General features: G+C 36.6%; 1 protein-coding gene across 1 annotated transcript in view; it reads right to left on the bottom strand.

The window, feature by feature from the left end:
- Window positions 1-14,213, bottom strand: part of CLNK (cytokine dependent hematopoietic cell linker) — a 34,931-nt gene that overhangs the window by 14,379 nt on the left and 6,339 nt on the right. Inside the window, exons 3-7 of the mRNA XM_085547746.1 lie at window positions 12,200-12,362; window positions 6,649-6,668; window positions 5,203-5,360; window positions 2,136-2,163; window positions 85-103 (exon numbers count right to left, since the gene is read on the bottom strand). Coding sequence (XP_085403872.1) covers window positions 85-103; window positions 2,136-2,163; window positions 5,203-5,360; window positions 6,649-6,668; window positions 12,200-12,362 — 388 coding nt within the window. The remainder of the gene's footprint in view (window positions 1-84; window positions 104-2,135; window positions 2,164-5,202; window positions 5,361-6,648; window positions 6,669-12,199; window positions 12,363-14,213) is intronic.

The raw sequence follows: 14,213 nt of genomic DNA, 5'->3' as shown, positions 1-14,213 counted from the left end.
ACATGGAGTTTTAATGATAGAATGCTTTGATCTTATAATGCAAAAGAAAGACAATGAATTAATGTTATATGATTAAATACTAACCTTTATCTCTTCCAGATACCTATATAAAATGATAACACAGTAAATATTTTTTCTTTTAATTGCCAACTTGAAGTTACCACAACAAACCCAAATATCTTTTCATAGACATTCATAGACAAACATTTCATAAACATTCAATTATGAACACCTGATCACTTTGTCAAAAAATCAGGCTAAATTCTCATCTTAGTCCACTGGCAACAATGAGTAATGAATGTTCAGAAGGCATAAATGAACACAAGGTTTATTGCAGTGATCATCATTCCATGATCTCTGTTGCACATCAGTTTAACTGAGGATATGGATCTTCATCAATTTTTGTATGAAATCAAGAGTTTGATTTTGATTGACTGGAGACACACTATCCTTCACACAATCATTCATTTCTTTTCAGAGTCCTCAATTGATAGTGTAATTACTTTTGCTGTCGTGGCAGATACTTCATTCAAAATTACTGTGTGGAGAGTCCAAATACGGTGTATTACACTACAAAGAAATGAATGACAGATAGGTATCTAGAGACCAGAGTTTGGTGCATTTTCTCTGTATTTCTGTAGCATTTTGATTCACATGGAAATAGTAACTATTTTGATTTTTACTTTCATACAAGAATATAATTCATTATTATTATTTCCTCTGTGTAGATGTTTCTTCATCAGTTTTCCCAAAAATGTATCTTCCCATTTATGTTTTTCATTACTTAGAAATTAGTTGTGCCATTCAGGTTGGAATGGACCTGGGCAAGTCTCTAGACCAAACTTCTGCTCAAAGCACAAAATGGTTGATGAGGTCAGGCTCTGAGCTTTGCCCAGCTCTGTCTTGCAGACATAGTTTTCATTGACTCTCTAGGTCACCTGTTCCAGCACCCTCATAATTACCCTCTTAATTTATTTATTTTTTTCCTTTCTTCTAGTTTTCCTCTCTCAACCACACTGACCTGCAGTTTGGTGTCCAAACTTGGCAAGGGCACATCTCATCACTTCATCTGGATCATGCTGAAACTATTCATATCTTAGGAGCAATATGAATGGGAGATGATCCATTCAAATCCAATTTTATTATCTTTTCTGTGTTATGAGATATACAGTATTTATTCTTAAGATGTAGCCAAACTATGTGCTTATTAGGAGCTGCAATATTTGCACAGCTGTTTAGTGCCCAGCCAGAAATATTAATTGCAGATGTAAGATGTTTATTGTTCTTGGGAGTGTTTTTTTTAATTTGGTTTCTGTAATGAATCATTATCCAGTACATGACAAAGCTTTTGTGTTAAGATATTATCTTTCTTGGTAATATTGTTTGGCATTAAATGTGAATTACAATATTGCAATCAAAGCATGTTTTCAATAACTTCTCAAAGTGTAGGAGTTTCAAACTATGGGAGGAGTGAGGTTCTGGGATAACCCTCTGGTTGGGGCTGTGAAGAATTAAAATTCAAATCATTTTGAAGTTAGACTAGCTTGTAGGTTTGCGATACAGCATCTGTGCTAGGAAATGGCTGTATTTAGCTGGTGTAGAGATTCCTTTATTTCCTGTTCTCCCTTGTAATGAGACAAAAAGGATGTTATAGAAGTGTATTATGCCTTTAAGTGAGTTCATGGCATTGCCTCTCAGTTTCTGCCCTCTGTCCATAGGCTGCTTAGAGGTGTGGGCTGCCTTCACAGCCTCTGCTGGAAATGAGAGCCAGCATTACTGACCTTGAGAGCACAAAAGCGCCTCTCCATTCTGCACAGCTTTCATAGACATCTGCAGCATTTGGCAGTGATGAGATGCACTTTTATTTGACTACTTGGGAAGGTAGCTTAACACTGTGTGTGCTTTTATTTCCGTAAGGAACTTCAGTATCTTAACTGTCATTCACAGCATAGCAGTTTTGAAAGTACTATATATATAAAGAATAAATATATTTATGACCAAAAATAAGTTGGTTATTATAGTGTTTTTACCTACCAGGCTAAGTCATGACTGAAATACTGCTACTTCAGAAGATGTGCAGCCCTGAAAAATGTATGGTTTTGGCAGTAATAATATATATGAAGATGATTACTTACTTCATTCAGGTCTCTAAAAGATAGATGCCTGGAAAAGAAAGAATTATGTACAAAAATTGCATTATCCTAAAATAAAAATGACTGAGGACTTAAATACTTTAGTTACATCATTCCTGAAAATTAACAGCCCTTGGCATTTTATTACTGCTATAGAAATTCAGAGGCTGGTTATTTTTTGATATAAATTATTTGCAGGAAAAGGTTATGGACTTCCATAAAAAAGAACAGCAGCCACAGTATTAATTATGGCAAATGAGAAAAGCCCCATTTAGGATGTATTTGGAGAGGAGAAGAGAGATGAGCAGTTATAAGCTTTATTCTGTACCCTTCATCTTAATCTAAAAGTATTACTACAAACTTTAAAGTCAGGTAGAAGCAGAGTTTTTTGAAGACTGAAGATTTTCAAAAATGAAATACTGACAGCGGCAGAATGAAAAGCATAGATAAAAGGAGATGCAAACCAGGAACTCAAGATGCAAGCTGGTAAAGCACAGTGGGGAATGTTCCTTCTGGTTCCAAGTCAAGTTGGTAGTTAGGTATTTTTATGCTGTCTTCTGATAATTTTAGTCAACAATGGTACCTTTCCCTCCAGATGGGGGATCACCAGAAGATATTCTGCCCCTCAGAGGGGACAGTGTACCAAGTCTGACCTATTTTATTGGATGTCCTAGGTTTGATGAACACACATAGCATATATTTCATAATAAAAGAGATTGAGGTATAGATTTTTAAAGTATTTTAGGATCATAAGGCATGGATAAGCACCTGGTAATTTCCTAAAGGCTCCAAATTCCTCTTTAGCTTATCTCTGAGAAAAATCAACAATTTACTAAATCATTCAAAGAGAATGCAGAAGGAAGAAAGTATATAAAATAAAACCCTGGGAGCTATGTTTCAAGTTTTACCTGTGCTGAAAACATGAACATGGAGGGTTAAAAAAAGCAAGAAATTTGGGATCTATTGGAGTAACATTTCAACAAGGGTAGGAGAAAGGAGAAGACATATCAGGTTTGGATAGATGCTTTTGTGTTAACGTGATTTTTTAGCTTAGTCTCTGAGGTCATTATATGGCAAGCAGAAGACTGTGCTTAGAATGTTGGGTGCCTAGTACAGTTAAGAGATAAGGAAGGTTTTCTTGCAGGGCAGAACTTCTTCCTTGAGGGGACACACCGCTTCTATGGCCCATCTACCCTAGGCATGTAAAAGTTTAATTCTTGCCAAACCTTCCTAATACAATTCAGCATCCTGCACATGCCCGTATTTTTATGAAGATGTTTGTAAGAGTATATAAATAACGGTGTGTATGATTTTATAATTCTTCCAAATCTTGTTGGGGAATAGAATGTGCACTCCTCAATCATGCCTGCAGTTTGATAGCTTTGCTTACAGTCTGTCAGTTACTGGTGCAGTGCCACACCCCCCAACACTGCAGACCATATGTATGTTTTCTCCCTGCTGAGCTGTGACTGGATTGGTGATGGGTGGCAAGTATTTTGAGTGAAGTGTCTGTGTGGGAAATATGTGAAGTGCCTTCCCAGATCATGCGTGGTCTTAGTCTGTGCTATGCCTCTCCTAATTCTGTGATTGAAAAATCTGTTACAATTAACATATAACACATTAGAAAATACTTGGTATTTATAACTGGAATGTGAAATCTTGTGGTTATGGGTTTTTTTATGCCTCCTTTCACTTATAGAATAAGAAATTACTTGTATTTGTATTAAAGAATTTGGCTTTGTAGTAGGACCTTTCGAGTCCAAGTGCTTTGCATACTGATGACTGCTGGCAAGCGCAGCCTGTAATAGTTCTCACAGTGTTCAATTTATGTGCTGCCCTACCAAGGGGAGGGATCAGCCATGGGATTTGGAACTTCTCAGCTATAGGTCAGGTCATGCATCTGAATATGAAGCTACTTCATATTAATAAAATGTCTTAACATCCAACAGCTTTAACCTAATCCATAAAAGAATTTAAGTGCCATTCAGGAAAAATAAAGCATACTCAGAGCTAGCTCTTTAAGCATATACTTGAAGTATATTTCTTCATTGATTTGTAAGCTGCTTTTTTTTTTTTGTTGTTTTGTTTTTCTTGTGGGATTTGTACTATAGGATTTGGACTGGTCACCTTTGTAAAAATGAAGCAAAATTCCACCTCAGTGAACTGAAATTGGGGGTATTTGCAGAAGGTTGGGTAGAGCTGACACAGCTCAGTTGTACCCAAATTTCTGGCTACAATAGGTTTTTAGAGAGGCTGTGTGCATTATACCCAGCTGCCCTGGATGTATATCAGTTCTGTTCTCAGTATGTCCACCACCTGCCTTATTTATGCACGCATAATTTGGTCACATGAGAGTGCACATATATCTGGCTACAGGGCAGTGAGCAGCACACATTCATGTTCACGTAGCTCAATATATTATATGAAAATAGGAGCCAGTCTCAAAACTTAACATACATATGTTCTGTCATACAGCTGAATGCAACTGCTGGACTCAGCCTCTATCCATGCTCTCAAAATGCTGTATAAGCATGTGTCTTGTATGACATAGGAGAAGCTGGGGGGGTTCTGGTGTAACGGATCAATGTGATGGCTGGAGCAAGATTTCTGGCTACAGATTCACAACCTCTTCTGCTGAATATAATACCCTTCGCATGTGGAGGTGTTTCTGTATCTCTCTGGTACAGTCAGGGTGTTTCCCCATACTTGGCTTTCTGTCACCAGCTGTGCTGAGCAAATGCAATTACTTTTATTTAGAAGGGGGTTGCCAAACCTCTAAATATCACTGGAAAAAAAAAAAAAAAGTAGGGTTTTAAACAAAGTGTTCACGAGAGTTCAACCTACTTTTCTGCTCCTTTTCCTCTTTACCGTTATTTTGGGAGTTTTTTCTTTAAAAACTGCCGGTATCAGATTATGCTAAATACCACTTCTCTTGATTATTCACAGCTGTCTAAAGAATCGACAACTATTTTCTTAAGTATAAGCAGGAGTGTGATGGAGAAGTCTGGTGGTTTTGCCAGGGAGTGTGTTTTGATTCTCAGGAAATCAGCATGAAGAAATGTAGCAGTACCTTGTGGGCTTTGATGATATTGGAAACGTATGAGGCTGACTGGGTGTTTCCCTGGTGTGGAGGACATGGCTGCTTATCTTCGGCTCTGGAGGAAGTGGATGATACTGTTTTGGCAGTGTCTTCAGAGGCCTGAAAGAGCCAAAGGAGAATTGGAAGAACTTTTAGGTGCAAAGACTGTGTTGTAAGTGCAAGCTCAAAAGGGAAAACACTAGAATTTTCCAAGAGTATTTCAATGTATTTGTGCTGAGCTTAGCTCAGGTCCAGGATTCAATAGCAATAGTAATTTTGGATAATATTCTGCATTTGCAAGAATGTGCTGTACTGTGTTCCGTGCTGCTTAGCACTGCTTTCATGCTTTTCTCCAGTATATGCCAGCTTTACAGTGCTGAGATCTCTGGGTAGGAAATGCTCAGCTGGGGAATGTTCTCCAGCTTACTTAAGTAATAATATAGAATCATAGAAAGATTTGGGCTGGAAGGGACCTTTAAGATCATATAGTTCCAACCCTCTTTTATAGGCAGGGACACCTACCTCTAGACAAGGTTGCTCACAGCTCCATCCAGCCTGGCCTTTAATGTGTCCAGGGTGGAAGGATCCACAACCTCTCTGGACAAACTCTTCCAGTGCTTCACCACCCTCATAGTAAATAATTCCTTTCTGATATCGAGACTAAATCTACCCTCTACCAGTTTAAAGGCATTTTCTCTTGTCCTGTCACTATATGCCCTTATAAAGAGTCCCTCCCCTGCTTTTCTGTAGTACTGAAAGGCTGCTATAAGTTCTCTCTAAAGCCTTTTCCTCTCCAGGCTGAAGAACTGCAACTCTCTCAGCCTGTCCTCATATGAGAGGTGCTTCAGTCCTCTGGTCATCTTTGTGGACCTGCTCCAACACCTCAATGTTGTTCTTGTGTCATAGACCCCATAACTGGAATGTTCTATAGTTCTGATTGTATTTTAAAACTGCTTACATCTCTTAATGTATTCAATATAGGCACTGAGGAATAAACTTGGCAGTTTGGGATTACCTTTAAAAATTGCTTTATTTGTAGCAGCTGTAATTTTTTGAGAATGAAAAAAAAAAGAAAAAAAAGCCATAAAAAATATTTAATCGTTTTCTTTTTTGTTGTTGTTGTTGTTGTTGGCATATGATAGAAAAATGTATTCATACATATTCATGGAATAGAGGTTGGTCCATCTACTGTGGGAGTAAGTGACTGTAGTTGATTTCTATCAATGTCATTTAAACTTATAAAAAAAGAGAAGCAGAAGGATTTAAAAGATATTGGAGATGATATCGTATTGTGAACAGGACCTAAAGAAATCATATAAATGAAGAGTTCCTCTGCCCCCACCCCCCAACAATTTGTTGCTGGATTGAGCCTGATTCCACATTTCTAGACTTCCTATGTTGGGAAAAGCATGAAAGCTATTTCTGAACTAATCTTACCGTGGGGGAGGCAAGGGTTTCTAGAAGAGAAAGAAAACAAAGATGTTTGAGCTTTTCTCCCTTGTTTTAGCAGCAGAAATATAAGTAGTTGAGATTAGGCAGGCATATCTGTGTCAACAGGCAGTTTTATGTACTCCACAACACATAACATCTAAATAGATCTAAATATGCCTCTGTAAAATCATTGAAGAGTAAAAGATGCCATCATAAACCATGAATACAAATTAGTGAGGTAAATGTAGGCCTGCAGATTTCTCATCCTTTAGTTAGTGCTAGTAAAATTGGAGTGTGCTTTTTACAAATATATTCAAATCCTGTGCAAATATAATTGATGAGAGACTGCTTACCTGGAGTCCATATGTTTTCACTCTTTCTCCTAAGACAATTATTAATAATGGTTAGTTGAGTACTGTCCATATAAACTACAAGAAAAGGTATAGCTTTATTCCGGTATTATTGTTGTTGGCAGTCCACCCCCACCCACGAGCTCACTGCCAACACGTTCATCCTGTTAACACATCCACATCACCATATTTCCTGCTTCCTAATGGTTAGCATTAATTAATGTCAATCTGTTTGCAGGGGCTGGAAGCTTCAGTGCTTCATTGAGAGATTGTTGTCTGTGGGAGTGAAGGCTGAGGCTGCTGGAAATGGGAGTGAGTGCATGTTTTGTGTTGGCCAGACTGGGCTCTGGGTGAAATCTAACATAAGCAGGGTGAGTTTTGTTCTGTATTTGATTTCATCAGTTCTAAGGTTGGGTTCACAGGTAGATTGAAATGCAATTTAAAATTCCTTCTAACAGTTTGTACCTCTCTCCAATTAAATACTAGACTTTGTATACTGAGATAATTGTGGCAATCCTGGAAATATTGAGGATCTTCTTGTACTGCGGCCAGGCGAATCTTTCTAAAATACAGACGTTCATTCAGAAATTCAGAAATTACCTGAAGTTAAAGCATGAGAAAACTAGTATGTTTGATTACCTCAATTTAAAATATAAACTAGAGCAAATAAAATAATCTTTACATGACTTGATAGAACTGCTTGAAGTTCAGTTTTGTCCCCGGCTTTAATGTGACATATTTGATGCTGATATTTATTCAGATGTTTTGTAAAGTTAAGTATTGTTCTGAGAGTTTATATTTGTGCGGATTAAGTTGTTCGTTGGGTTTTTTTTTTTGTTTGTTTGTTTTTTGTTTGTTTTTTTGCCTGTTTTGACAAAAATTAAATCTTTGTTTTCTGTTATTGTTGTTCTTTCCAAGTTTACCATCATTTGACTGATTTTTAAATGCATGAGACACCCTACTATTGAAAAAACAAACAACTGTGTAGATAATGCTTTTACTTTATTTGCAGTGGAGTTTGTTTTGCTAAATATTTTCAGAAGTTTGGTGTGCAGACATCATAAGTAATGTGAAAAATGGTGAAGTGGAGCCTGGGTTCTCCCTCAGGTAAGCCATAGCAAATTGCTCTGAACTAAAATAATGGCACCTTAAATATTTAGCAATTTGAAAAAAAATAGCTGTTGGGAAAAAAAAAAAAAAAAAGATCTAGTGTTATTTATGCCATCTGGCGGTGAAGCCACTTAACAGCACTTTGTATGAGAATAAATGTTATGGTATTTAATAACAGGGCAGTTATTTAAAAATAATAGATTTCCCCATAGATGTTGTTGGCTCAGGAAGTACTCAAATATGTATAGGTTCCATCCTCAAACTGCAGAGTTTAAGCTACTTGCCTGCATGGTCCTTACTTATCTCTCTTGATGTCAGCACATACCTTGTGCAGGCAGACACATGAAGCCAATTCCAATTCATCGTGGAATTTGAGGCTTTATCAATGCTGTCCAGCTGTCAGAGGGACCTATATCATTCATTTCTGCAGATTTTGAAGCTGGCCTGCTTGATGTTTCTCTTTTTTCAGCTTTTGTACAGACTATATCAGTATTTGCTCACAAGATTTGGTTTTTCTTGTTGTGAACTTTATACTGCTTAATTTCTCCTTATTATCTGTGGGAATTATTTGGCTCAACCCTTTGAGTTACAGTGTGGAATTAAAGGAAAAAAAATAAACCTTATATTACATGGGATTCTTTGCATTACTTTTCTGGCTTATCAGACATCTGAATATTTACAACGAACATGCTGATCATATTTTCCTGGGTTGATAACTGCATTCCTTCTGGCCATGCTTTGGATTTGGTTCAAAGATTTGAAATGATAAGTGAAAAACCCTAATTCCCCTTCAAGGGAATATGAATATCTAATCCTTCAGTTGTTGACATTGTGATATATTGCTGTATCTTAAGTATACAAAAAAAAAAAAAGTAGAAGAATGTATAGAAATGAAGTGTTTAGAAATACACTTTCAATAGAAACTTATTCTTGATCAAAATTGTAAAGGATTTAGTAGTTGAAGGCCTCATTAAATTCCTAAGAATCAGACAGCAGCCTGTATGCAATTCAAGCACAAGAAATGAAACAGAACAAAGAAAAGTGAAAAGTATATTTACAATTCAAAAATATAGGAATTTGAAGCTAATTTAAAGTTAATGGCAAAGCAGTGGAGAAGCAAATATATACCAGGTATATACAGATCTAATGTATTCTGTATAGAAGAATATTAACAGATAGCTTTTATAAATATGTTGATTGCTTTGAAGGTAATGCCTCTTATTTATTTACATGGAAACAACATTAGATACAAAGAGCTCAGCACTATTTGGTAGAGCAAATTCTCAGCTACAAAATACTATTTTGTAACATGCTACTATTAGTTATGCATTTTTGCTACAATTGAACATGGAGGTGACCCACTGCTACTGTTGCCACTGTTGAAATGCACCACCTGCTTGCCTCACTGTGCTCATGTCCACTGTTTGCTCTCCATAATCATTCACAAAGCATTGAGGAATGTCAATGAGTGTCATTTTTTTCTGCATGAAGGAGTTCAGTGACACACCTTTGTTTCATACACACTTCCACATCAGATGCCATTTTGTCAGACTTCCTCTCTGCTACCATCTGTCATATGGCAACAAAATGTAGTGGAATATTGGCAGGAAGGCCCAGCCTATACTGCCATTCCACCAACATCTCCCTCTGATGCTGTGGGCTATTACAATAAAACAGGAGGAGGCATTATTTTTGGAGCAACCCTCATACATTTCTACTGAGAAATAAAAGTTATGAATTAAAATATATCTTTTTTTTTTTTTTTTTTTTTTTTTTTTTTAACAATTACGTTTGTATTAGGTTGTTGAAATAGTACTTGAAATTTAGCAGCAGGATTATTTGGGAAAGTGGCTGCTATTCTGAAAACAAAGTCTCTGTCATCTGCAATGTCTGCTTATGTATCAAAGCTAAATACAAAAACACTGTTTTCTGATTGCAGAACCAGATAGATTTTTTAATTATACCTTCAGTGTTTGGCATGTTCCTCGCCTCTAGTGCAGACGTATGTTTCTGTTAATAAAATCAAATAAAGATGTGATGTTAGGCATCATACTTGAAAATGTAGCTAGCAAAAACAGTGCTATTCTTGACTGAAATGCTTCAAATAGCTTGTAGATCCATTCTTGACCGCAGGCATCAACAAAGGAAGGTGAGCCGAGGAGACATTGTTGCATAGCAAAATAGGATCTGACGTGACCTTGCAAAAATCAAATTGTTCATGGCTAAGATTTCAACTGGAAAGCATGTAGCTTTATGTAATATTACAAAATAGAGGAAGTGTGTTTGCAGACAGAGCTTAAGGTTTTTACTTACAGGCAAGTACTGAGGGGGGTGAGGTGGGAGCTGACTACTTGTGTGTGTGGTACCTGAAGGCTTCAGACAATGTTTATCTATAAGAGATGAAGAAAAAGGTAATCTTGAGTAATTCAGTCTTTTCAAAGTTGCTGCCTTTCAAGATGATGAAATGTTAGTGTTTAGAACATGGTTTTGATGTCAGGCATTGCCATTTTTATAGCATTTTCATTTTGCCTTTCCTGATCTTCCATGTTACTTTAGTAGTGGTATTGATCACCTGCCTCACAGTGGTTAAAAAAGAAAAATAAACCTTTGTTAGGTGGTACACAGTTAAGGAGCAGTTAAGCTGCAGGTGACTCCATGAATTTGCTCATTAGCTTGAATGAGTTGCTGGGGTTTAATGAGAGGTGGGAGGGGTTTCCTCTTTAGAGAACTTCTAAATTTACTTTAGCTTCTAATAAACACTACACTTGTGGTCCACCAGAAGAAACATATGAAGTGTGAACTGGCATGTGTCCTTGAGTTACAAATTTAACCACTTTAGAACATTGTTATTTTTCTAGGAAAGATGGCAAAATGGGATGGTATGCGGTTTTGCCTTTTCGAAGTACATGTCAAAACCTTTCCTCACCCTTGTATTACATCATAGTTACTGAGCATAACATGCAGGTAAAAAGCAGCAGTATGTTTAATTTGGTTTCTTTTTTATTTTCAGGACAGTCTTGCAAAAGCAATAGAATGTGCTCTTTGTGGACTGTCTTTTCTACTAATGAAGATAAAAAGAGAGTAAGTTACTTTAGATTTCCAATTAAGATACCTAAAAGATTCTTTGTACATTAGAGTATTTGGTCCATCAGAATGCTAGTTATCAAGTCAGACATCATACTTGCTTGACAGGGGAGACACCATGATGTGAGGTTCTTCTCCTGCACTCCAGGTGTGTTTACTCCTGTGATTTCTCCAAATGCAGGAGATTTGACTAATCTGTGGTAGTGGGGAACTGTTTTATACATACTTTCACATGTATATATTGATCCTGTATGTGCAGACATTTCTGTCTATTGATTTTCATTCTTCCTCATCTAAAATAAGAGAAATTTTAGAATAATTTGAGATCTTTGTAATTTGTGAATTCTTTATGTAGGTATCTGGGATGATATTTCACTTCTGTAGGCTGGATATTAATTGGTTATTTATGTTCAGGCCTTAAATTTGACTTCAGATTGCTTTTGTAACCCAAAATGTGACTAATACAACTATCTTGTAAGGTTAAGTATACCTGAGAAATACATTCAAAGTTTTCTTATTAGTGATGTTACAAGTGTCAGAAAATGCATTTGAAAAGCCTTCTATATTTGTTCATTTGCAAATTATAATCTACAGGAAACATTAAAAAAGGTTTCTAGTGTGTTTCCCATGTCAAAGTTTTCTAGGCTTAAATAACACTGAGCTTTCCTGTAATGGTTGTGGATTTGTCCAGTCAGATTTTGTAGGTACAATGTGAAATGAGATCATAGAGTGAGATCATGAAGGCAATACCATAAAAAAAAAAAAATCGGCAATCATTAATTTAACATAATCTAATGGAAAAGAAGGGTAACTTTTGAGTATGAAGTTGAAGACAAAGTTATTCTCTTGTCCCTGCCCACTAGTCTTTTATTTTTCAATTAAACTATATAATTAAAAAAGGGGGGGGAGGGGTTGGGGAGTGGGGTGTGGGGCGGGGGAGAAATGAAACAATATGTGTATTATTCCTATATGTGTCTATGCTTGGCTCACTTCCAGCAGACAGAAAACATTACCTGCGTATATGGAGTCTTGTTGAGGTTTGAGAGGAAGGATTCTCAAATTTTGGACAGCCTCCAGAGTGGAAGAACTTACTGTCTCATAAAAATCTTCATTCGCATCAGATAGTTTGGAGGATGATTTTAATTCATCCCAGCTCCTCTTTGTGAAATGTCTGTCCTACAAAGAACAGCAGGATATATGAAGATAATACAAGTTTAAGTTCAAGATTTAGGAGGAGGTTTTTCACACATAGGGTGGAGATGCACTTGAACAGGTTGCAAAGAGGTTGTGGATGCCCCATCCCTGGAGGCATTCAAGGCCAGGCTGGATGTGGCTCTGGGCAGCCTGGTCTGATGGTTGACAACTAGATGATGGTTGTAACTAGATGATCGTTGTGGTCCTTTTCAACCCGGGCCATTCTATGATTCTATGAAAATTAATTTAATATTTGGACATACTTGAGGGCTGGAACCTGGCATTTTGGTATATGGTACATATTCTGGTAGAAACTAATAGGTTGGAAAATAATTGAGCAAGTGTTTTGAGGATCTGAACTTTAAATATGATTAATGAAATAGCCATTCTGATATGTGGAAGAATATCAACTTGTCCATCACACATTTTATGCCTTAAAATAAAAACGTAAGCTGTTTCTGAGAATTCATACTAGAAAATTAGCAATCCAAGATGCTCAGAATGTCTCTGGATGTGATTATCCTCTTGTTCCAGGTTGGCTCAAAATTTCTTTCTGGTGTTCTGCTCTGCTGTTTGTGCTCACCATTTACATGCTGGGTTCTTTCAGGGGAAATGCACAGGCAGCACAGAGTTGAGATTACTGCTGCATCAACTCAATTGGAGGTACCTAGACTTTAGTAAATAATGTTTTACTACCAGAGAGAGTATAGGTGTATCCACCCACTGTGTAATTGCACCTTTCCTGATGTTTGTTTTAATCTGTTCTTAAATTTCTTATTAATGGGGAATCAATATCCTCCTGAGGTGTTGTCTTCTACTAGTTAACTGTCCTTTCCGTTAATGCTTCTTCTTGAGTGCTACAAATTATACCAATTTGTTTCACCCTCCAAGGGCACACAAAAATAATTGATTATTAACCACTTTATTTCAACTTTTATTATACTCAGTGTTTATAATTATATTTTCTTTTAGTCTCCTCACTTCTATAGTAAACAGGAACAATTCCTTAATGCCTTTTCTGAGCTCTCAGCCTGCTCAAGGGATTTTGATCCTCCAGTGTTACTTTTCTGTCAACTTTTCCAAGCTATGTACAGCTTTATGAAAACATCAGTCAGACATCCAAGAATAATGTTTGTCTTTCTATAACTGCAGATGTTAATTAAAAAAATATCACTGCACTCTGTACGCGCCACTATAGGATACATGGGTTTTCAGGGTATTCTTCAGGATAACTACTTCCAGTACAATAGCAGAGCTCTAGGAACTACAGTGAGGGTGGATATAGTTTTTCAAACAACTGAAAATACAAATACAAATATTTACAGATTTCTACAGTTTGCTTGTGAAATTTTCTTCTGGGAAACATCAAAGACCTAACAAAATTTAAGATACATCACATCTACTGCTTTCTTCTTTCCCCGCATGGTTGTATTTCTTTTGAAAAGGGAATTATTTTTGTTCAATGAATCGTTTTCCCTGTTCACATTAGCAGTAATTTTTAAATAATGAGACATCTTATTTCAAAAAATGCTTCCAGACTCTGTTTGACAGCCTCTCCAGGTATTCAATAGACTCTCAGGATCTGCTTACTTGTAAGAAACTGAACTTGCCCCTGTTCCTCCCTGTTGTTTTTGGAACATTTTAGAACGATCCCAAAGATAATCAATTAATGTCTCAGAAATTACTTCAAATTCTTCTTTAGGTGCTTTAGTATAAGTAAATCCTCTCCTAGAATTTCTTCCCCTGCTCTGTTGTGTGGCATTACTGCCATCTAGTTTCTATTAATTCCACATAATATCTGACTGTAATTAATTAACCTTTCTATGAGACCTG

This window comes from Coturnix japonica, chromosome 4 (genome assembly GCF_054131305.1).
Source record: "Coturnix japonica strain WE chromosome 4, WE-NBRP24, whole genome shotgun sequence".
Classification (NCBI taxonomy): Eukaryota; Metazoa; Chordata; class Aves; order Galliformes; family Phasianidae; genus Coturnix; species Coturnix japonica.
The sequence above is the reverse complement of the archived record's forward strand: the minus strand, read 5'-3'. Positions and strand labels throughout refer to the sequence as shown.